Genomic DNA, 22,050 nt, shown 5'->3' on the forward strand with positions numbered 1-22,050 from the left:
AGTTGACATGTCATCAATGATTATTTGTGTAATTTTCCTTCAATTCACTAGCTAGCATGGTAAATCCCTAACCTAGATTCCAGGATAGAAAAAAAGAACCTCTGTTGTATGTCTTTCTCATTCCGCCTCTAGGTTATTCTCCTCCGCCAATCCCACGACGGCACAACACGACACTCTTTTCGTCATCGTCTTTGTTAGACGTCTCGAACATCAACGTTGTTATTCGAAAACCACTCTGTTTCCTTCTCCTCCGGCAATCCCACGGTAGCACAACAAGGTTTCTTCTCATATTGCCAGGATGTTTCTTCTCAACATTGTTCTGCTCAATAAAATTGGCTTCTAGTTACCTTCGTGGAATTTGGGAAAAAAAATAAGATATTTAAATTTTACGAAGACAATAAATAGATAATTTTTTTTTTACAAAAGTGAATTTTAAACATTTAGATATTTATAAAAATAAAAAATATATTTTAGTTAATATTTTATTTTCATTACATATTTCTCTTCTAAAAATATGGGAAAATGTAATAAAGAAAAAACTTTGGATGTCAAGACTAAAAGCACGAAACGGCATCGTTGTGCGTTCTATCTCTTTCTCTCTCTCTCTCCTTCAGTTTTGCGCACAAAAAGTACGAATTTTTTTCATTTTGCTGAGATACGGAGCAAGCCCAGACCAAGACCCAGAGGAAGAAAGAAAAGAACAACATCTCAAGAAAAACCCAGCACCTCTTAAGATCCGATCAGATCCATTCAACTCTCTCTCTTCACTTTCTCTCTCTACCTTCAATTTCCCATCTTTTTCTTTTCACTTTCCCCCAAACCCCATTTCCGCTCTCGCCGGTTAGGGTTTCTTCAATTCCTTTCCCAAATGCGCTAGATCGACACCCCAACTTCAACTTGCATGAAGCTTTGGTGTTGTCCATGGCTATGCTTCACTGAAGAAGAAGAGGAAGAAGAAGAAGAAGAGCGCAAATTTCCCAAACCTATGAAGGAAGGAGACATCATTTTCGGAAACGTCGTCGTTTCCGACGACGACGACGGCGACGGAGACGGAAACGATACCCGCGGCGACGATAAGCAATTCGCGATGGTCCGCGCCGATGTATTGGGCTCGTGGCCCGGCGAGAGCAGCTCCACCGCCGCCGCCGAGTGTTTGGATATCGCCGCCGCCGGCGAGAGCCGCGATTTGAGCAACAAGCGCGCCAAGTTCTACGCCGACTTCGAGTGAGTTTGCCCGAAACGCGCGTCGTTTTGAGTGTGTGCATTGTTTGTTGTAACGATGATGACGTGTCAGTTCAGTGGCGTTGTTTGCTGTCGATTGTTCAAGCTTTGATGTTTTTCACTTTTGAACTCGAAACTGATATTAAGACTTTTTCTTTCTTTCTTTTTTGCGGTTTTTCAGTGACGACTGATAGTGGATTTTGTCGTTTTTTTTTTTTGCAGGGAGCATCACTTTTCAACCGGGAAGTGCAGTGCATCTAATGAATACGTTGATTATAACTTTAGTATTAAAGGCACTCTTCGACCCAACGGTGAGACTTGCTATGATGCATTTTCATTGATGGGTGTTGTTGAAGAGAATAGTAGTGGCTTCGATTCCCGCATTGTGAAAGAGGGTGGTGAGGGAGATGATAGCGATATCTCGAAAGTGGAAGAAGATGTAGAGGTCAGAATGGATCTCACCGATGACTTGTTGCATATGGTAATTCACGTTGAAAAATGCAAAAAAATCGTTTTTTTTTTGTGTTGTTTCTTTCTAAGTGAATTTAGCTTATTGTGATACCTGGGTGTGATTTTTAGGATTAACCCTTTTTCTGGGTATGTTTTACTTTTATCTCTTATGTTCTCTTTGTATCTGTGAATTTTAGGTTTTTTCGTTTTTGGATCATCCCAATCTCTGCAAAGCTGCCAGGGTTTGTAAGCAGTGGCGAGGTGCCAGTGCTCATGAAGATTTCTGGAAAAGTTTGAATTTTGAAGATCGGAACATATCTGTAGAACAATGTGAGCCTATATATGTTATAGTAAGCTGTTATTTGTGGAGTTTTTAAGTTTTATGCTATGGGTGAGCCTTTTTACTAGTAGAAGCATAGTTATCAATCCCTTGATAGTAGAGTGAAATGACTAGCCTCAAAATCCCTGAATACTATAACAGTTTGGCTGCTTTACCAAGATTATATGCCCAACCTAAATAATTTATCCTATACACTTATAATTAATTTTTTTTTCTTTCTAAAAGCCATATTCATTATTCAAAAGTAGGAAGTTGAGCAGCAGAACAGAGGGTGAAAATAAAAATTAATGAGGCGTGCAAGCTTCATATTTAGAGTGAGCAGAGTGGGCTCAAGCTTGTGAGGGTGGACAGTTAATGACGAACATAGGCTTGCTTTTTAAGTGTGAAGGATGGTTTCCAATTTTTCTGATGCCACATGTCGTGATAATGATAAGAATATAAAAGGAAGGGTTGGAAAAATCTGAAAAAGGGGGCAAAATTGGGTTGCTTTAAATTTGTAGTGGCCTCCAGCTGCAACATGCTGTTAATGTGCCATTGCACTGTTATAACATATGCATGATAACTACAAGTAAAAGTCTTGCTTTATTTAAACCTTTTGTTGGTAAATCTGCTTATTAGAACTCAATATGAATTTACAGTTGAGGACATGTGTAGCCGTTATCCTAATGCCACAGCAGTGAGCTTATCTGGTTCTGCTATTTACTTGCTTGTCATGAAGGCCATCTGTTCATTAAGGTAAGTATTTGATATGCAGTATTGCAGTCAATCAAGTTATATCTTGGACGCCAGCTGATTTGTTATCATCATTTTCAGGAATCTAGAGTTTCTAACATTAGGAAGGGGACAGATAGCTGATACTTTTTTCCATGCTTTAGCTGATTGTTCTATGTTGAGAAGATTGAATATCAATGATTCTATACTTGGCAACGGCATTCAGGAGATAACTATTAATCATGACAGATTGTGTCATCTTCAATTAACAAAATGCCGTGTGATGCGAATAGCAGTCAGGTAAATATGATTTTGTGGTTTAACTGACATTTAGTTATCACCTTGCTGATCAATTAGATTGTGGTTATTTATTCTTTTTCAGGTGCCCACAACTTGAAACTATGTCGTTGAAGCGCAGTAACATGGCACAGGTTGTGCTTAATTGTCCACTTTTGCATGAGCTTGATATTGGCTCTTGCCACAAACTTCCTGATGCCGCGATACGAGCTGCTGCAACTTCATGCCCTCAACTGGTCTCACTGGACATGTCAAATTGTTCATGTGTCAGTGATGAAACTCTGCGTGAAATAGCATTGAGTTGTGCTAACCTTAGTTTTCTTGATGCATCATACTGCTCAAACATATCTTTGGAGGTGTGCTATAGTCTATGATCACTTTTGCATATATAGATTAAATAAGAGTTTCTGGCTTTGTTTGACATGGCTGCTCACTTGTTTGTTTTATCTGTGTAGTCTGTTAGACTGCCAATGTTAACAGTTTTAAAGCTCCATAGCTGCGAAGGCATTACTTCTGCCTCAATGGCTGCAATAGCTCATAGTTATATGTTGGAGGTATGTTATTTGTCTTAGATACTAGAAATTTGTAATGTGTCTGAATTACTGAATATAGACTTCCAGGATGAATAAATGGTGCCACTGCTACTGCAGGTTTTGGAGCTTGACAATTGCAGCCTGTTGACTTCAGTGTCTTTGGATCTTCCTCGTTTGCAGACTATTAGATTGGTACACTGTCGCAAGTAGGTTTCTGCTTCATTTTTCTTTCTTGTCAGAAAGTATTGTAATTATTTGTGTTTGACTTTCTCGGTTGCTTGTGTACTTCTTGTTTAATTCCACACCCTATACCTGTTTTTAATATATAGTCTTTTCTAATTTATTTTCTTGAATTGTTTAATTGGCAGATTTGCTGATTTGAACATGAGAACTATGATGCTTTCTTCTATACTGGTATCAAACTGCCCTGCACTCCATCGTATCAACATCACTTCAAATTCACTTCAAGTATGTCTTGTAATTGTGTCTGTTGTTTTTTCCTCCATGCCTAAGTATACTATAGTAGTGTAAAGGATGGACTTTCTGGTGATGCAGAAATTAGCCTTGCAAAAGCAAGATAGTTTAACCATGCTAGCTCTGCAATGCCAATCTTTACAAGAAGTGGACCTCTCAGAGTGTGAATCTTTGACAAACTCTATATGTGATGTTTTTAGTGATGGTGGAGGATGCCCTATGCTGAAATCACTAGTTCTTGATAATTGTGAGGTACTTGAAATATGTCCCCTTTTTTCGGCACTTGCCGGATCAATTTGCTTATCCATGATCTATGCTAGTAGTATATACCAACAAATTACATGGATTTTTTGCTACTTATTGGTGGTGTTTATCATATTCTACTTGTTTTTCTAGTCCACTTATTGCTGATTTTATTGAAATGTTTTGGACTTTTTTTTTTTACTGAACTTTGGTGTTTTACTGAATTTAGAGCTTGACATCCGTTCGGTTCATCAGCACCTCTTTGGTCAGTCTTTCCCTTGGTGGTTGTCGGGCAATTACTTCTCTTGAGCTCACATGCCCTAACCTTGAGAAAGTCATTTTGGATGGCTGTGATCATTTGGAAAGAGCATCCTTTTGTCCTGTAAGTGGTATTCATTTCTTAGTTGCTTTATCCTTGTTTTGGGAGTTAAAATTTTTGAACTCTTGTGCTTGAGATGATCATTTGTCCTAATATGCTAAATCTATAACTAATACTGAATTTTAATATAAAATCTGCGTGTGAATTTTGCTGCTTCCATGGTTTAAAAACAAGCTTGTGCATTATAATCAAAGGGGTTGTTTTTGGGTTAAGGCTTGGGACTAGATGTGCATAATACCGTAAAGATTTTTTGTGGTATGTATGATATACAGTCGCTAAGTTCATTTCTTCTTCATCTGCTTCCTTAGGTTGGCCTTCGGTCTCTCAATTTAGGAATATGTCCAAAATTGAATATACTCAGCATAGAAGCCATGTTTATGGTCTCACTTGAGTTGAAAGGATGTGGTGTTCTGTCCGAGGCATCACTTAATTGTCCTCTCTTGACATCTTTGGATGCTTCCTTTTGCAGGTGATGGTTCTTTTATTATTTTCTTCGGTATGCTGCTTGTATGGGGACTGATGTTTCTTTTTTTTTTTTTATGACATACAGCCAACTCACTGATGAATGCTTGTCTGCAACAACGGCCTCCTGCCCATTGATTGAGTCATTAATATTGATGTCATGCCCATCGATTGGTTTAGATGGACTTTGTTCTTTGCGTTGGCTCCCTAATTTAACCCTGCTGGATTTATCGTACACTTTTTTGGTCAATTTGCAGCCTATTTTTGAGTCTTGTTCACAGCTAAAGGTTAGAGTTACTGTTTATTTTCATGCTCATATTTTTACTTCTATTTGACATGTTACAAATATCACATTGGTTGCACGGCGCCACCACACCACCCATGTGCCCAAGAAGAGTGCAGCCATTTTTAGTTAGACATTTAATAATTCTAGCGATACCTAATGAAACTGCAGTTCATGTGTGCATGCATGTATCCCTTGTTTTTGCCCTCTTAATGTGTTTTTTTTTTTTGTAATAATTTGTAGGGTTCATTGTCCTCATCCTAAAATGTAATTGTTTTTTTTTTTAACACAACAAAATTGTGATATTAGTTGGGTTCACTAGTATGTACAAAATAATTGGTAATAATAATATTTTTGGGTGCTGGCTGTATTTTGGATAGGAATGTAGATGTTTCACATTGGATAGAATTGTAGCCAGTATAATCCTTATAAGACATATGCATTCCTCCTCCCTTAAGCCAGCTTTTGGGAGTGAGTCAGTTCTGGTCCATTTCTCATAATTATAACCCCATTTTATATTTTGACTTCAAAGAAAATACATTGGTTTAATTACTCGTTTGGTTCCTTATACATGCACCCTTTTTTATGTTTTGGTCTCTATACGTAGAAACTACACATTTTAGTCCCTATTCATGCACTTTTGATTCTGTTTTGGTCCCTGTTGTCAATTGTCTTAACTCCATTAGGTAAAATTGTGGTGGTTGTGTTAAACTGCCAGATATTTTCACTTTAGCAAAGAACAATGCAAGTATAAAGACCAAATGAGTAATCAACCCAAATTCATTTTATTTGGTTTTTTGTTGCATCTTGCTCCTTAAGTAATGAAATTGCAAAAAAATGTTTAGAAAAGGAGGGTGAGAGAAAAGATTTATGTTGTTGAATCAAATCTAATGTTGTTGTACATACAATATATTCCTCGGTACTTAGACCATTGGTAATAAAATGTAAAATTTACCTTAATATGATTGATAACTTTGCCATTTTCTGATTGTGTTATTCCTTATTTCTTGAAGGTATTAAAGTTACAGGCATGCAAATATCTCACTGACTCATCACTTGAGCCTCTTTACAAAGGTGCTTTACCAGTACTTCAGGAGTTGGACTTGTCTTATGGAACACTGTGTCAGTCGGCCATAGAGGAGCTTCTTTCTTGCTGCACACACCTTACACGTGTGAGCTTGAATGGCTGTGCCAATATGCATGATTTAAACTGGGGATGCAGTCGTGCGCATACTGCTGAATTGCCTGGTGTAAATGTCCTACCCATTGCAAGTTCCCCTGAAAATGTCCTCGAGTTAAGTGAGCAACCCATCCGGTTACTGCAGAACCTAAACTGTGTGGGATGTCCGAACATTCGGAAGGTTTTCATTCCATCAACGGCACATTGTTCCCGTTTGTTATTTTTAAACCTTTCTCTATCAGCTAATTTGAAGGAAGTTGATGTAGCTTGTCTCAACCTAAGCTGGCTTAATCTAAGGTATGGTTGGCTCTAATAAGTAATAACTGGGTTGATTTCTATCCTTCTCGAGACAGTTGATAATATTTTAACTTCTCTATTCAGCAATTGTTCCTCTTTGGAAGTTTTGAAGCTAGAGTGTCCGAGATTGACCAGTCTATTCCTTCAGGTAATTGATTTTCTCTTCCAATTTAAATATATTCTTTTGGCTTTGGGTTGTCCTGCTCCTTTTCAAATTCCACATAACTGTGAATGGACTGCAAACATCTTCTCGCACAATGTTTGAATTTAGGCTTGGCATTGTCCACTTGTAATTAAGCACAAGTGAATGTGTTTGATCCGAGTGATTTTGACAATTGTGAATTCAACTTAAATTTATAGTCTAATTCTTGTAACTTGTCTGTTGATTCATCAAGTGAACCATAACTTCTTTTTGCTTTATTAATTATATTTTAGTTGTTTTGATGGAGTGGTATTTGGTTTTTTTAGTCTTGCAACATTAATGAGGAAGCTGTTGAGGCTGCTATATCAAAATGCACTATGCTGGAGACTCTTGATGTTCGCTTCTGTCCAAAGGTAACAGCAAATACCTGTAGCATGTGGACTCGTTCTATAATTAATTTTAGCTGATTAACCTTTTAATACATGATGGAATGTGTTGATGTATTGACTATTTATATATTTTATGGTGCTTTACAGATAAGCTCAATGAGCATGGGAAGATTGCGTGCAGCATGTTCTAGTTTGAAGCGTATATTCAGCAGCTTGTCAGCTTCATAAACATGACCAAGGATCTGTGAAATTTTCCAGTGGTTTTCACTTGGATTGAAGGCAAACTTGGTAATAAATCTGGTTATATCCTTATGTATTGTAAATGTGTAACTTGTTATTGTTTGTTTGTATGGCATATATAGAAATTAGGTTTATCTTCTATGGATTGTTATAATAAATTGTCGTTGTTATACTTGTTACTATTGTAAATTTTACATTTCAATTTTGTTGATACATATTTTATTCTAAAACAGTCCAACTTTTTTTTTTTTTGTAAATAGTGTATCTGATCCATTCTTTGCCATAGCATTCCTTGGTTTATGCTGTAATTTTACTATCTTGTACTGCCTTTTGTATTTTGATTTACGCATTTTATTTTTACTTCGCCTGGATCAATGCAATATATTCCCACCACAAAAAAAAAACCATGTTCATTGTGTCGGGTAATTTCTCTAAGTTTAAAATTTGTATTAATTTACATAACCATCTACATAAACTATTAACTGTTGTCATGAGTGCTTATCTGCCAATGCAATCTACAATTTTAATCTCAACCAAACGGGATCATGGGTTTAATATCGAAGGAGTTCCAATTTTATTTTCTTCCTTTTTGGTATATAGTAGTGCAATGCAGTAAGCGCCACCGAGGTGCAAGAGTCTACACTGCCAATTCTGAAAATCCCTTCGCGAGCATATTTTTTATGGGTTAATTATAAGTTTTTTGGCCAATGTGCTTTTTTTAAAACAGTTTTAGCTCCTGTTGTCAAGGAATCTAATATGTGTTTTTAACCTCATCTGTTTAAACTAGTTGATGATGTCAGACTATTTGATAAATTAAACAATTTATAAAAAAAATAAAATTAGACGTAACTGTGTGTCAAACTCTTTATAATATACCAAGGAGATCTAGTTCTATTTCTCAGGTATGATGAGTAGATTGTTGTAGATGTCTTGGTACTTATTTTTTATTTTTATGGATAAAAAATTAATTTTTAAAATGTGTCAGTTAAAACTGTGATTAATAGTAACAGGCATTTTCAGCAGTGACAAACTTAACATCAGCGTTGCTTTTTTTGGGTTGGTTTGGGCTAAAATAACAATATTTTAGGAGCTAATGATGAGTGCAGCTGTGCTCATGATTGGCCTCCACTCAGTAGGATGTGGCTATTTGCTACTACTTTAGTTCTGATTGCATTTACTTTTGGTTTATCATCATAAATTGACATAAATTGGATGGATTTCCACTTGATTTAGGATTTTTTTTTATAAAAAAATATGAAGAGATTCAAGCCAATTGTTTTATATCATTTATGCTTAGTACGAAAAATATGGTATTGGCTTTGGTAAATCAACCTTGCAAAACTTGTCCATATTATACGGTGCATAAGTGGTTGGATTAGTCAACACTAGTAGGAGAAATTTCTACTTGTCTGCCACTCTACATTGAGTGCATTCTACAGGAAAATTAATTAGGTAAATGTTAACTATTACTCTTAAGACACGGGTTAAGGAATTAAGTTTTTTTTAATAGAATGTGTAAAATTATACTGACTTCTTTTATATTCTAAGATTTTTACAATAAATATTTTCTTCTAAGTCTTTCAATTGTTAGCAAGATCCAATTATATTGCAAATTAGCTAAAGTGATTCTAAATCCTTTAATTGTCTTCGTGTTTCGAGGTTCCTTCATGGAAGATGTGTCCATTAATTTTTTGTTTATCTGATGAGGGCTTCACATGCCCCCAAGGTGTAGAGGATAGGTGAAATAGGTATGTTTTATTTTCAGCTTCAGCCCGTTGTTTTGTAAAGGGTAAAATATGATGTTATAAAAGCATGCCATTCATGAAGAATTTGTGAAGTAATAATCTTGATTCTTAAAAGGCTTACAAATATGCCTTGGCTCCTCTTAATAATAAAAAAAACTAGACCAAAAATGTTAGGAAAAACAAAACTTCTAAAGATGTACTAAATAATGATATAGAGGATGATTAATCACTCAAATATTAAGTCGTTTGGTATGTTCTTCACAAACACAACAGAAAAAAAAAGTTGTTGCATATCATCTTACTATAGAGAGTTTGAGCATGCCAGCTTGTTACACAGACGCTTTACACTTCAAAACTAGAAAGAGAACAACAAGAATCAAAACAATACCACCAGAAGAACCACCAACTCTATGAATCCAGTGACGATCGAACCTGGTGAAGTTCCGGTCGAGAAAAGCCGATAAAGCTATGGCTATTATCAATACAAAGAGAAGCAAGGGCAACCAAAAAGCAAAGCTTAGGGATTGTTCTTCATCTTCCAACTCACTCTCTGGTCTATGGTCTATATAGAGAGGAGAAGCCACAGCTAGAACCACCAAGCTTATGGCTGCTACTCTCTCATAAGAGGAAAACCTGCTCTTCCTGCTGCTATCTCCAAGCTCCATTCAGAAGGTAGATGATGAATTAATTACTTTTGTTATGCTAAAATGTGTGTATGGTGGAACTACCACCCAAAATAATAATGTGAAGAGAATCTTGCTTTTCAAAGCAAACATTAGCAAGAATCGGATACACCAACTATTCTTTTTTCATTACTCATGAACTAATACTATGATAGTAGTCTGAAGACAAAACTTAAGATGCGGTTTTTTTAAGTACTTTTAATGTTGTTCTCTAATCAAAGTTGGTGTTTTACTTTATTGATTCCCTTGATAAAAGTTTTAATTAAAGGTCAGCATAAGATAGGGAAGGACAATTCTATTTCTGATTGGAAAATAATAATAAAAGATCCTCAAAATCTATAGCTATGTTTTTTCCATAATCTAATACTATTCGGGTTAGGAAATAAGACTATGGTTGTTTTTGCTGTGCTGACAGAATTAGATTGAACTTTTTCAATTCCTATCCATTTCAGTGGAAGTAAAATATATCAGTTTTTAACCCAATTAATATCCTGTTCTTTTTCTACTTTTAAATATAGCACACACAAATAGACGATTTCTCATGTTCTGTTACTATTTAACATGTCAACCAAATCTTACCTGAATAATGCTATTTCAGAAAGAAACATTATAAATATGCAGACTCTTCATTCATTTATATGAGATCTGGCATGAATATATGTCATAAGCTAACCTATTTGATATATCATTGTATTTGGTACTGTTGGGATTGTTAAGGAACATTTTATATATATAAAAAGTTGATGAGGATAAAATGCATAAGAATAAGAGATAGATTTTAGTGGAAAGTGGGGTACCCTTTACCTAAAGGAAGGAATCTCTGAACTTTAGAAAAGAGTACATGTTATACGCAAGACACAAACAGGAATTGGGCAGGGGGGTATAGTGCATTGATGTGAACAAGATTCTCCATTGTTGAATTTTTACGTGGAATCAGATGCTGTTGCTTCTTCTATGGATCTCCATAATGTCACGTATTTACGTCATAAATTACAAGGAATTGGTATTGGAATTATTTGCATGTTTATCATTTTAAATTTCTTTTAAAAAATAATAATCACTTGGCCTAAACTTAAAGAAACTAACTATACGTAATATACAACTTGAATTGTTTAGAAGACAATTGATAATGAAAAGATTTTTTTTTTTCATGCACTTAGAGTGTATACATTATAGGAGGGAAGAGGTAAAAAAATGAATATGATGCATGATATGATAAGAAAAATAAAAAATAAAGGTATCAATAAATATAAAACTTAAGATCTAAAAGATTAAAATTAAAAGATAATTAATCTCATCTTAATGTATCAGAGATAATTTTGCACCAACTTTTAAATCAATTGAAATCATCTCGAAATGATGGTCTCTAGAACAATGTCACCCTTCAATAATTTTTTAGCAATTGGGTCTAATTCTTAAAGTCCAATCAGAAAGCAGCAGCTTAATGTTCTTGCCAGTGGTGATTTGAAAACTAGAACCATCAACCATATATTATAGATAAGGAAGGAATTTATGTCTCCACTTAATTGAGATCTCATACAACTGTAGAAAACTAACAAAAAAGGAACAATAGACAAGCAATTGCAATGCAGAACCAAGAAATCCACAGGAAGCTATCAAGCATTACAATTAACCTTGCAAAGCAAGGTAGGGGAGACAAGCATTAAAAGAATGATATAGCTTACTGGTAGTTCCCAAGGCATTTTTGTCTTACTTTCTGATCAGAATTGGAGTTTCACTTCAATAATATGCACGACAAAGTTTGCATTAAAGATCAACAATTATAATGCAATAACGATACCAAAAACATTTAAGGAACTGCATCCAAGTTTCATACTAAACAAATATTTGAGTATGACAATCAGCCACCATCACCATCTACCCCAGATTCACCCCCATGACCATGACCACTTCCATCTTGACCATCATTGACACACATCAAAGACATATGAGCTGCAGTGATCACAGCAGCAGCTACTCCTGCATCATTGCTAGCAACTATGTTGGCTCCATGAACATTGATGCCACCATCATCATCACCAACAGGAGTTGTTGAAGCACACCTTTTAGTTTTTCCCTTGTGATTAGGCTTGACATGGGAGAGTTTCTCTAAATCTTCGACTTTGTTTTCCTTGCTCTTGTTGTTGCGTCCTCTGATGCCAAAACAGACGGTTTTGCTTTTCATGTTTGTTGAAAAAGGTTAACTGATGATGGTTTAGAGAAAAAAGAAAAGAAATATGAAGATAGTCCATGTTGCCAACTTGCCTCCTTTCTCTCTTTTATAACAAAAACCATTGCTAATCAGCATGATTGATTAGGTCTTATAAAAATGTTTTAATGGTTTTGCTTTTTCGTGATTGAAAAAGTCACCAGACTAACTGGCATTGATTGATTATCTCTTGTCCACACATGGTTGCTTTGTTACTAAGTAGGTATAATCTACTTTAACCTATGAATTTTAACCTCAGAAATTATTACACAATTTGAAACTATCAGTTGTCTTTGTCTATGGTTCTACTAATTTTTATCCGACATATAACTAAGATTTAAGGTTTAAAAAAAAGAGTTACTAAGACTCATTTATATGTTTTATGTAAAGATTGGTTCGAACAACGGACATGATGATCCTTAACAGTGACCTAAATAGTAATTTCTCCTCCTTGATTAAAAAAATGTCATACAACTATTTTGATAACTTTTTTTTAAAGTGAAATTTCTATAAAGTATACAATAAGGTTGTATCAATACTTATTTTATTTAGTTAAAATCATGAAAAAATAAATTAAATATTATATATGCACACAGACACACACTTACCCTTTATAATCATGTTTGCCATGAAATGTTCTGCCTAACTATTGCTTTCAAGGTTCTTCTTTCTGTCCAATTTTTTTAAGTAGATTTGACACATGTGTAACGCAAGGTAGGTAAAAAGTGGTTTGTTTTATATTTTTATCTTGTGAACCAGAACAATAATCACTGATGGCATTGAAGATGAAAATCACACATTATATTTTGGGTATAAAAAGTTTAATTCCTGATGACATTGGTGAGTGGTGACAATTGGTTCTCTACGAGAAGAGGTCCATAGATAATATAAAAAAATGCTAGTGACATAATACTTTTGAATCCAAGTATTTTTTTTTTGAAAGACCAAGTCTTGTTTTTTACTATTTTCAAAATTGATATGAAACCACCCACTTAATAGAGGATAAAGATCATATCATTTAGAAAGTTTTTCATGAATTTTACTTAATACTAAAGAAGAGTTTCTTCTTTAGTATTATGATAATGTTTTAATGATTTTGCTTTTCATGATCGAAAAAGTCTCCAGACTAATTGGCATTGATTGATCAGGTCTTGTCCACGCATGTTTGCTTTGTTGCTGAGCAGGTATAATCTACTTTATTTAGCCTATGAATTTTACTCTCTTAGAAATTATTTCGTCTGGGACTAATACGTGGTTATATTTTTTTATCAAGCATGAAATATAATTAAGATTTTTAATTTATAATAAATGGTTAATAAGACTCGACTAAAGGGATAACTTTTTTTTCGTTCTTATCCTAATCATCTTTTTTGTGCACGTAAAATAAAAAGGGACTTAAAAAAATTAGGTATAAGTGCGTAGGAACTTGGAACCATAATAATCCTAGACTATATAATAACTATTTCCCCTTCAAAAAATGTCATAAAACTATCTGAAAGCATTTTTAATTAAAGTGAACTTATTTATAAATTGTACAAGGTTGTAGCAATACTTATTTTATTAATTTAAAATCATGAAAAAAATTATAATATATACTTGTCCCCTTTATAATCTGTTCCTAACTATAGCTTTCCAGGTTCTTCTTTCTGTCCAAAAGTATTTTTTTTTCACTAAGATTTGCATTTGTCTAAAGCGAGGTAGGTAAAAAATGTTTTCTTTTGTTTTTTAATCCTTGTCTTAATATATAAATAAACGTTATCATACCTCTATTATACTTATCACAAAAAAAAACCCTCTATTATACTAAATAAGAGTGTTTTTTTATAGCAAATAAGAGTGTGTTATTACCCTTTGTCTTAATATATAAATCAACGTTATCATACCTCTATTATACAGATGGATTCCCCACTTTTTCATTGATAGTAAGCATGTTCAAGTTTTTTTTTTTTTTTTTGAGAGGAAGCATATTCAAGTTATAGACAAGGTGAGGTGTTTCGCATGCTATTATACATTTCCAATTATATAGACAGGGTATTTCACATATTATGATCTCACAACGTCATAATATGCACATTGTTTCAGTTTCACAAATTATAGTCCAATACTATCAATCAAAAAGTGAACAATTCACATAGATGACAAACAAATTAAAGTTGATTAATTATGAGTACAAAGCGTTTTAGACTACTCATGGAAAAAAGTGCTTTAATTTTACAGTCTGGAACTATAATGTATGTATGTTCGTAATGTACACACCCTAAAGAAAGAACTCAAAATAGCACAAATGTCAAACTGAAAAAAAATCTCAGCACCAATCTAGCACTAAAATTTATCTAACCAGTAACCACCATGCCAGTCTTGGCGGATAGGACTACGTGCAGGAAAAAAAAAAAAAAGCAATGCGAAAGAAAACTTTTTTACGAGCTACAAGAGAAATGTCAGTATCATATTTTTTTAAGCACACTATTGTTCACTGAAATTTTAATTTATTGAAAATCATAAATTTTAATAGAACCAATTGTTAATTTAATTAGTTTTTGTTCTGATTTTATAATTTTTAATAAATTTGAACTAATAGAAAAATATGTATTTGAGAGTGTATTGTTGATACTCCTCTAATAGTATATATGACTGATAGACTTGTAAAAGCAGAAAGAGGATCTCATATAAATAGCCAATTGAACCAAGATTTTGCACAGCATGTGAGAATATCCATCCCTGGCACACGGAATCATTAGCACAACAGTAATGCTAGATTTCATTTATTTATGAGCCTTTGGACTATTTTTTTTTCTCTAAATGTGAATGCATTTGGGGAGAGCCTTTGCACTAATTTTTTCACTCCCCCCACCCTCCTTATTCTTCCACCGTCTTAAACATGCATAACCTAAAACTAGACAACATTGAACATAAATAATAGTATATTTGATAATATGATACCAATAGTGTGATATGGTTGACAAATAATATAATATTTTAAGTATGTGATCAAAGATTGTTATTGATCCATGCATATGAAAAAATATTTATTGAAAAAAGATCAATTTCTATCAAAATTGAAAAAACATTTATGAAAAGAATCTCATTAAATAATAATCTTTTAATGTTATACAAGGAAATTTTGCCTAATACATAACTAGTTTACTACTATTAACATCTGTCAATTAATGAAATAAAAACAGCAAGTAAATCAAAAAATATTGGGGAAACAAAATAAATCAGAGATTTAATTGTTAGAAAGTTCCACGTATTCGTCTGCCTCAATTTTTTGGGTGCATCTTATATATATGTTGGACAATTTCACTTAATATCAATTGATTTTAAGCTGAAATCTAACATAGATTCAGAGCCCTTAGAAAATCTTAATTTTTGCCTATTCTACCATACATATGTTGAGAGGGTGTTAGGATATTGTCTACCTTAATTTTTGAAGTATAACTTATACATATGTTGAGCAAATTCAGTTAATACCAATTAATTTTAAGCTAAAATCTAACATTACCCAAAAGGAACTTAAATTTCTTGCCATAATTGATTAGCTAACAGATATCTTAAATAAAAAATTAACTGAACTGGTCATATTAAAAAGGTTTTTTCTCACCAAAGAAAATGACGTGAAGAGCTTTATCTGAGACCGAGACTGAGACTTCTGCATATGCACAAGCCAGGGTCAAAGCCATGTTACAGTGTACCAAATTCAACAAGAAGAAACATCAAGTCAAATGCGCGTGAATTGGAATAAAATAGAGCCCACACACAACCTTGCTAGAATATAAAAACTCATAAATACAATGAAGAATTCATGGCACAAAAATCCAAGCATAAGAAGTCAGAAAACAGTTATAGGGGACCACTCCTATAGTAAATGTATCTCTTACAGAATCAATTAATAGTTAAAAAACAGAATGCTTCCACACCAATGTATTTTGTGGTTTTGAAGAACTTAAATTCATGGATATGTCATGTCATTGAGATTCAAGAATGGCATAAAGCATGCAAGAAGAGAAACGACTTACATGAAGGGTTGGCAGCATGCTTTGTTTCTTTAAGCCGTTACAAATTTAATATTAGAATATTAGATCATACAGAAGTTTTCATGAGCAGAACCTGCAGCCTCTATAAACATGGAGTTAAATTTCTCTTCCTACCCCTACTTTTCATGCAGCATTGTCGTTTTGCAAATTGATCCTGCTACTGGTGCCTCAACAGTGACTAATATAATACCATAGATTTTAATCACCACCAGACAAAATACATAAAAGGTGACATAATGCCAATAATACAGTCATAACATCACTTGCAGTTACAATTTTAAACCAGCTAGCTCTTTTCCTAATCTTCGCAATTGTGGTTGCATCAACTGCCTTTGTCATCAATTTTCCACAGTATTATGGATCGTGACGAAATCGCAATTGTGACTACAATTTAAGACCTTGATGTTAAGATCTAATAGAAACTATGAGAGTAAAAACGAGGTGAAACAAGGATACCATACAAGAATCTATGTTTGAATATAATTACTCATGCAACAACTGCATGAATCAAATTGAGGTTTAATTTTAAAATTAAGATACTGAAAAAACAATGTCAAACTCTACACGTGGAGTGCTGTAGTAACTAGGACTAACTGCATTCTATGCTAGCTCCAGGCTCATGTGTTCATGTCGCCTCATTTATTATCAAATTTGTCTCTGTCTCAAACTAAAAAACCATTCATTATCAACCATTTTTGTTTACCAGACCTGCACATTGCACTACCATTAATCTACATCGTTTGAAGCTGTAACAATAGACAAAAAAAATCAGCCTAATCTTTTTCTCCTCGTTTGATAAACTCATAAATGAATAAAGGTCAAACGATGCACTCACTTGGTGTCTTTAGTTGTTTTCATTTTAAAAGTTATAGTTCCACATGGGAAAACTGTAAGTGCATTGTATTCATTACACAAAAAAAAAAAAAAAAAAACATTGTGATGTAAGACCATCCACTTGCATGATTTTTAGTCATACGAAAAATAAGATATGAATTATTGTCGAAGCTTTAGATTTTAACCATGCCAAATAATATCATGTGATTCAGGTAGCTGATTTTATCAATAGTAATAAGATTTTATTGTTATTGTTGTAAAATCGTTACAAAAAGCTGCAAAAAAATTTACGTGTCCTCATTTTTAGAAAATTTTGTAACAAGTTTACACCATTAAAAAGTTTCTGTAGCAGTGTTGACAACAATTCATCAGTTGTCACGTTACTAACATGGTGCTAATAACATGGACCACACCATAAATTTTTTATGTACGTGTAAGATCTAAAACTTATTGTATGGAATCTAAAGTTTGAAATAGAGACAACTATTGGTCCCAAATAAATAGTTTAATCATGAATATGCAAGACATGCATATCCAATTTGAATCTTCACTAATAAGATTGTTTTCTTCTTTCAACTCGGGTTCTTTTAGGAACTTCGGGTTTACAGGTCAACCCGAAACCCTACCCATCTCATACACGTTGATGTGGCTGGGATTGTGACTAACTAGATAGACAATGTTCAATTGCTACACTTGTTTTGGCAAGAGTAGGGCCTGGGGGGCCCGGTAGATGGAATTGGGCTGAATAGGATGTTGGGCCTATTAGTACGCCTAATTGCCTGTTCTATTTACCTTACCTAGTACCTACCAAGGGAGGTTGTGCAATCAATACAATCAAATTATTATCACAACTCAAGTTTTTTATTTTTTATTTTCTTATTTTCCAATAAAAAAATAAATACCATTCTTGGAAGAAAAAAAGAGTGAACGGAAAAAAAGTATATATTTTAAAAAGCTGAGAATAAATTATACTATTTCTAGTTTTATATTGAACTTATCACTAACATTACATTGATTTAAGTAGATTTAAATTTTCTTAAATCTTAAGCTTGAGTTTTGTTGATGAAAAAAATATAATTTATAAAGGAGACTCTATTAAAGATGATCAAATAAATTCTTGAGATTAATTATTTATGAAGACAATAAATATTTCACATTTATAATAGGATTATAAAGAAATATTATAAAACTAATCGTGCAGTACGCTTTTTAATTGGATGAGAGTGTATCATCATAAGAAAATTAGTTCTTTCTTTATAATTAGCAATACGATTTATATATACTATCATTATTGCACCTTGATAAGAAAAACCTTAAAAGTTTTTACCATATAAGTTTATTCTCTTTATGTTAAGACTTTTGTTCATTGTGTGTTCATGTCTAAACAATCAATTTCTTCTTTACTAAATAAATCATCACGTAAACTCCACTTATTAATATAACTATGAAGGTATATATCAAATGTTGTCATTATAAGTCTCCACCATAAAAAGTTTATATAAAAAAAACATTAAGTTCAAAATAGAAAATACATTTTCCAAAACATTAAGAGTGTGTTTTGATAGAAAATTTTAACTGAGAAAAGTAATTTATTATCAGAGAATTTGAATTTCTGTAATTTAGAATTCATTGTTTGGATGTTTTTTTATGAAGAATTTAAAATTTTGAAATTTTAAAACATAATTTTAAACAACTAAAAATTTGGAATTTTAATTTCCTTCTCAAAGGTGAGAAATTGAAATTCTCTTCTTATAATATTCTTCAAGAAACACTGTCTGAACTTCTAAAATATCGATCGAGTGTGAATATAGAGGAACATGTATAACTAGCACACCAACCATATCTTCTCTTTTTTTTCATTCATTTTTTTCATCCTCATAATTTTAATTTTTTTATCTAAACACAAAATTTTGAAAATAAAAAAATTTCAGTTGAAGTATTTGAAATTCTCAGAATTTAAAATTTTTCATAATTTTAAATTTCTCCATCCAAACACACTCTAAAGGAATGCTCAATTGTTATTCTTAGGGATGATTTTGTTAAATAACTAACTCCTAAATACACATATGTATGATTAAAAAAACAAAAACAAAAGTATCACATCCAAAATGGATAATAAGAAGAAAAAAAATGAAAAATACATTGTTAATGTGTAATCAAATTTTGTTATATGTAAGAATTAAAGATATATACTAGAGGATTTATAATCGCATTCAGCTAATAGAGTTAGACCTCATTAATTAATGCATAATTGAATCTAATACTGCTCAATAGTTCACTAAATTTTAAATATTAAAGAAATACAATAAAGATGAAATTTGAATCAAATATATACATCCTCACTCACGTATCAAAAGGTTCTAGCAATGGATTGACGGGTTTTCTTTCTTTCTTTCCACCTTTTCTTTTTCTCGTTGGGCATCTTTTTTCTTCCGGAACAAAGAAAGCAAAGGGTGAGGGAAAAAAAGCAATGAATTGAAGGGTTCATTGTAAAGGAAAAGAAACAAACCTAAGTTGTTGGTGTTCATGTTACACAAACTCTATCCCAAAAAACATGTATATGTCAATGGAGCTTTCTCTCAAAGTTGCTGTCGTGTTAAATTCATTGGATGATTCTTCACCATTCCCTATCTTTCCTTTTTTTTCAATTATGTTCTCATATATTTACAACAACAACATCAACAAGAAAACGCCTTCTCCTTGTTGTTACTTGTTTTGAGAATAAAAAGAAGGGGGAAAAGGACAGAGAAACATCCTAGAATTATTTCGGTTTTTTGGTTTTAAAATTTGTAGAATAGAAGTTGTAGAAAGTTATTATTATCGTAAAAATAGGTTAATCAAACAATTTTTTTTTAAAAAAAAAAAACAAAAGAGTAATCAAACACGACAGTAATTTTTTATTTTCTAAGCCTTTGGTATCCTTGGAATTATGGTGGATTTCAAGTAATATTGTTTAAATTTGAATTAAATTATTTAAATTGGATAAATTTGTTTTTGTTTCCCATAAATTTCTTCATTCGGAAGTAATATAGTTTAAGAAGCTACATGTAGACATGTTTGCTAATGAAGTTGGATAAATTTATTCTAGAAGATAAAACTCATTCATTATTTTGTATATTTTATTCATGACACTTGAACCATAATCTTAATTAAAAAGGAATAAGCTCGTTCCTTTTCAATGAATTAGTGTTGGTATACAAGAATTCAAGAACTGAAATATGAAGTTTGGCTTACACAAAAAATAAAGCTAAATAAAATACTCAGTCAAGCCAAAATGTAAATAATAATAATAATAATAATAATAATAATAATAATATGAAAAATGGATGCAACTATAACATCTACCACTCTTTATTATACATAGTTAATTGATTATGTTCCAAAGTGGTACAGTATATAATTATTTTTGGATCTCTTTACACAGCGGGAAATCGATTATTATAAGTTAAAAATTGCATTTGCAGCTGAAAGGGAGAATTATGGGACCCAAAACACCTTAAATGTTCACATTTAATGGCCACGTGACTAGGAACAATTGTTGTTGAGAAGGGCTTCTGGCAAAACGCTTTGCATGTGATTGTTGGGCCACATTCACAGTCCTATAATTTACTTTTTCGTTTAGTTAACAATTTTGTTTAGGTGAGAGAGAAAAAGTATATCTATATATATCTATATCTATATATACCTATTAAAAAAATGAAAGTTATCTATGATTTGAATTTTTTTTATATCGAAACTAGATCCTCGAATTTTCTACATATAATAATAAAATAAAATATGAGTAAATATAAATCGTTAGATTGAGCTATGTCACCATGTAATATTTTTATTAGTTCCAAGCAAATGAAGCAATTCAAGTAAAGGAAAGAAAAAACCAGCTCTTATAACAGTTTAATACTAGTCAAATAATTAATAGGAATAAGATGAGATTTTTTTTATGAGCGAATAAGTGAGATTTAAGTTAACACACATAAGATTTATATCTGAAAATTAAAAGCTATAAATTTGTATGATATTTACAATTACGCACGAGATGTTACATGAACTATGACTGAGAGAGTTTTAGGTCATGGCCGAGAGGGTCTCGACCATAACAGTACATTAACATATTGGTAAATATGTTTTTCTTCTTTCTTTTGGTTTAAATTTAGTAGACTAACAATCAATTTTTTATAATTTAAAATACTAATTAAAATATTTAAAGGCGAGGATTTTTTTATTAGAAAGTATAATATTTAATATTATCAATATAATTTTTACTGTATTTTTTAGTAAATGTTTTATTTATTATTTTTTAATTAATACCAATAGATCACCTGTTATGGACAATCTTAAGTTTATTACGGGAATGAAGACATGCGTTTGTATGCTTTTCAAACCACATTCACCAAACAAATTAATGACTAAGTTTATTTGTTTTTTCTCTCTTGACGAGATTATGTTTATGTTAGCTAGAGAATGAGAAGTGTTAGCAACTAACTATCTAACACACTCTTACTAACACACATTTTATCATTAATAATAATTTATTAAAAATTACGAAATGAGAAGAAAGTCAGCAAATAACAAAATGTGTTAAAAAATATATTACTAATATGATTATGTGTTAGTCAAAAGAAAAGGAAAACTGTTTTATTTTTTAATACAGAACTAGATATATTTAAATACCCACCTCGTACTTCCATCATTTACTCGTCACCCATGTTTGTTTATGAGAAATGAACTTGTTTTCTTGATTTGAATCTTAGGTATGTATGTGTATTTGATTGAATTTATTTTAGAAAAATAATTAACGTTTTATCACTTTTATAGATTTTTTAAAAGAAATAAGTAATTATTTTTCAAAAAGAATTTCCTACCAAACATTGTTTAATAATTAAGAAAAACATTAAATCTCTCAAATT

At 32.3% G+C, this 22,050-nt stretch overlaps 3 protein-coding genes across 3 annotated transcripts; 1 reads left to right on the forward strand and 2 right to left on the reverse strand.

Moving 5' to 3' along the window:
* The first annotated feature begins 564 nt into the window (after positions 1-564).
* Positions 565-7,898, forward strand: LOC114392720 (F-box/LRR-repeat protein 15-like). The gene is made up of 17 exons (XM_028353939.1): positions 565-1,224; positions 1,444-1,702; positions 1,869-2,001; positions 2,650-2,746; positions 2,825-3,022; positions 3,105-3,375; positions 3,475-3,573; positions 3,670-3,758; positions 3,921-4,020; positions 4,108-4,278; positions 4,499-4,651; positions 4,957-5,117; positions 5,199-5,397; positions 6,407-6,870; positions 6,955-7,018; positions 7,339-7,425; positions 7,549-7,898. The coding sequence occupies exons 1-17, from the start codon at positions 902-904 to the stop codon at positions 7,627-7,629; spliced, it is 2,949 nt and encodes a 982-aa protein (XP_028209740.1). The 5' UTR covers positions 565-901; the 3' UTR covers positions 7,630-7,898.
* A 1,817-nt stretch (positions 7,899-9,715) lies between these two features.
* LOC114391738 lies at positions 9,716-10,051 on the reverse strand. Its single transcript, XM_028352698.1, has one exon. It carries the CDS (start codon positions 10,049-10,051, stop codon positions 9,716-9,718), a length of 336 nt encoding a protein of 111 aa, XP_028208499.1.
* Positions 10,052-11,529: 1,478 nt separating this feature from the next.
* LOC114392845 lies at positions 11,530-12,330 on the reverse strand. The gene has a single exon (XM_028354079.1). The coding sequence runs from the start codon at positions 12,252-12,254 to the stop codon at positions 11,931-11,933; it is 324 nt and encodes a 107-aa protein (XP_028209880.1). The 5' UTR covers positions 12,255-12,330; the 3' UTR covers positions 11,530-11,930.
* Between the last annotated feature and the right edge of the window lie 9,720 nt (positions 12,331-22,050).

The sequence above is a fragment of the Glycine soja genome, chromosome 17, assembly GCF_004193775.1.
Source record: "Glycine soja cultivar W05 chromosome 17, ASM419377v2, whole genome shotgun sequence".
NCBI lineage: Eukaryota > Viridiplantae > Streptophyta > Magnoliopsida > Fabales > Fabaceae > Glycine > Glycine soja.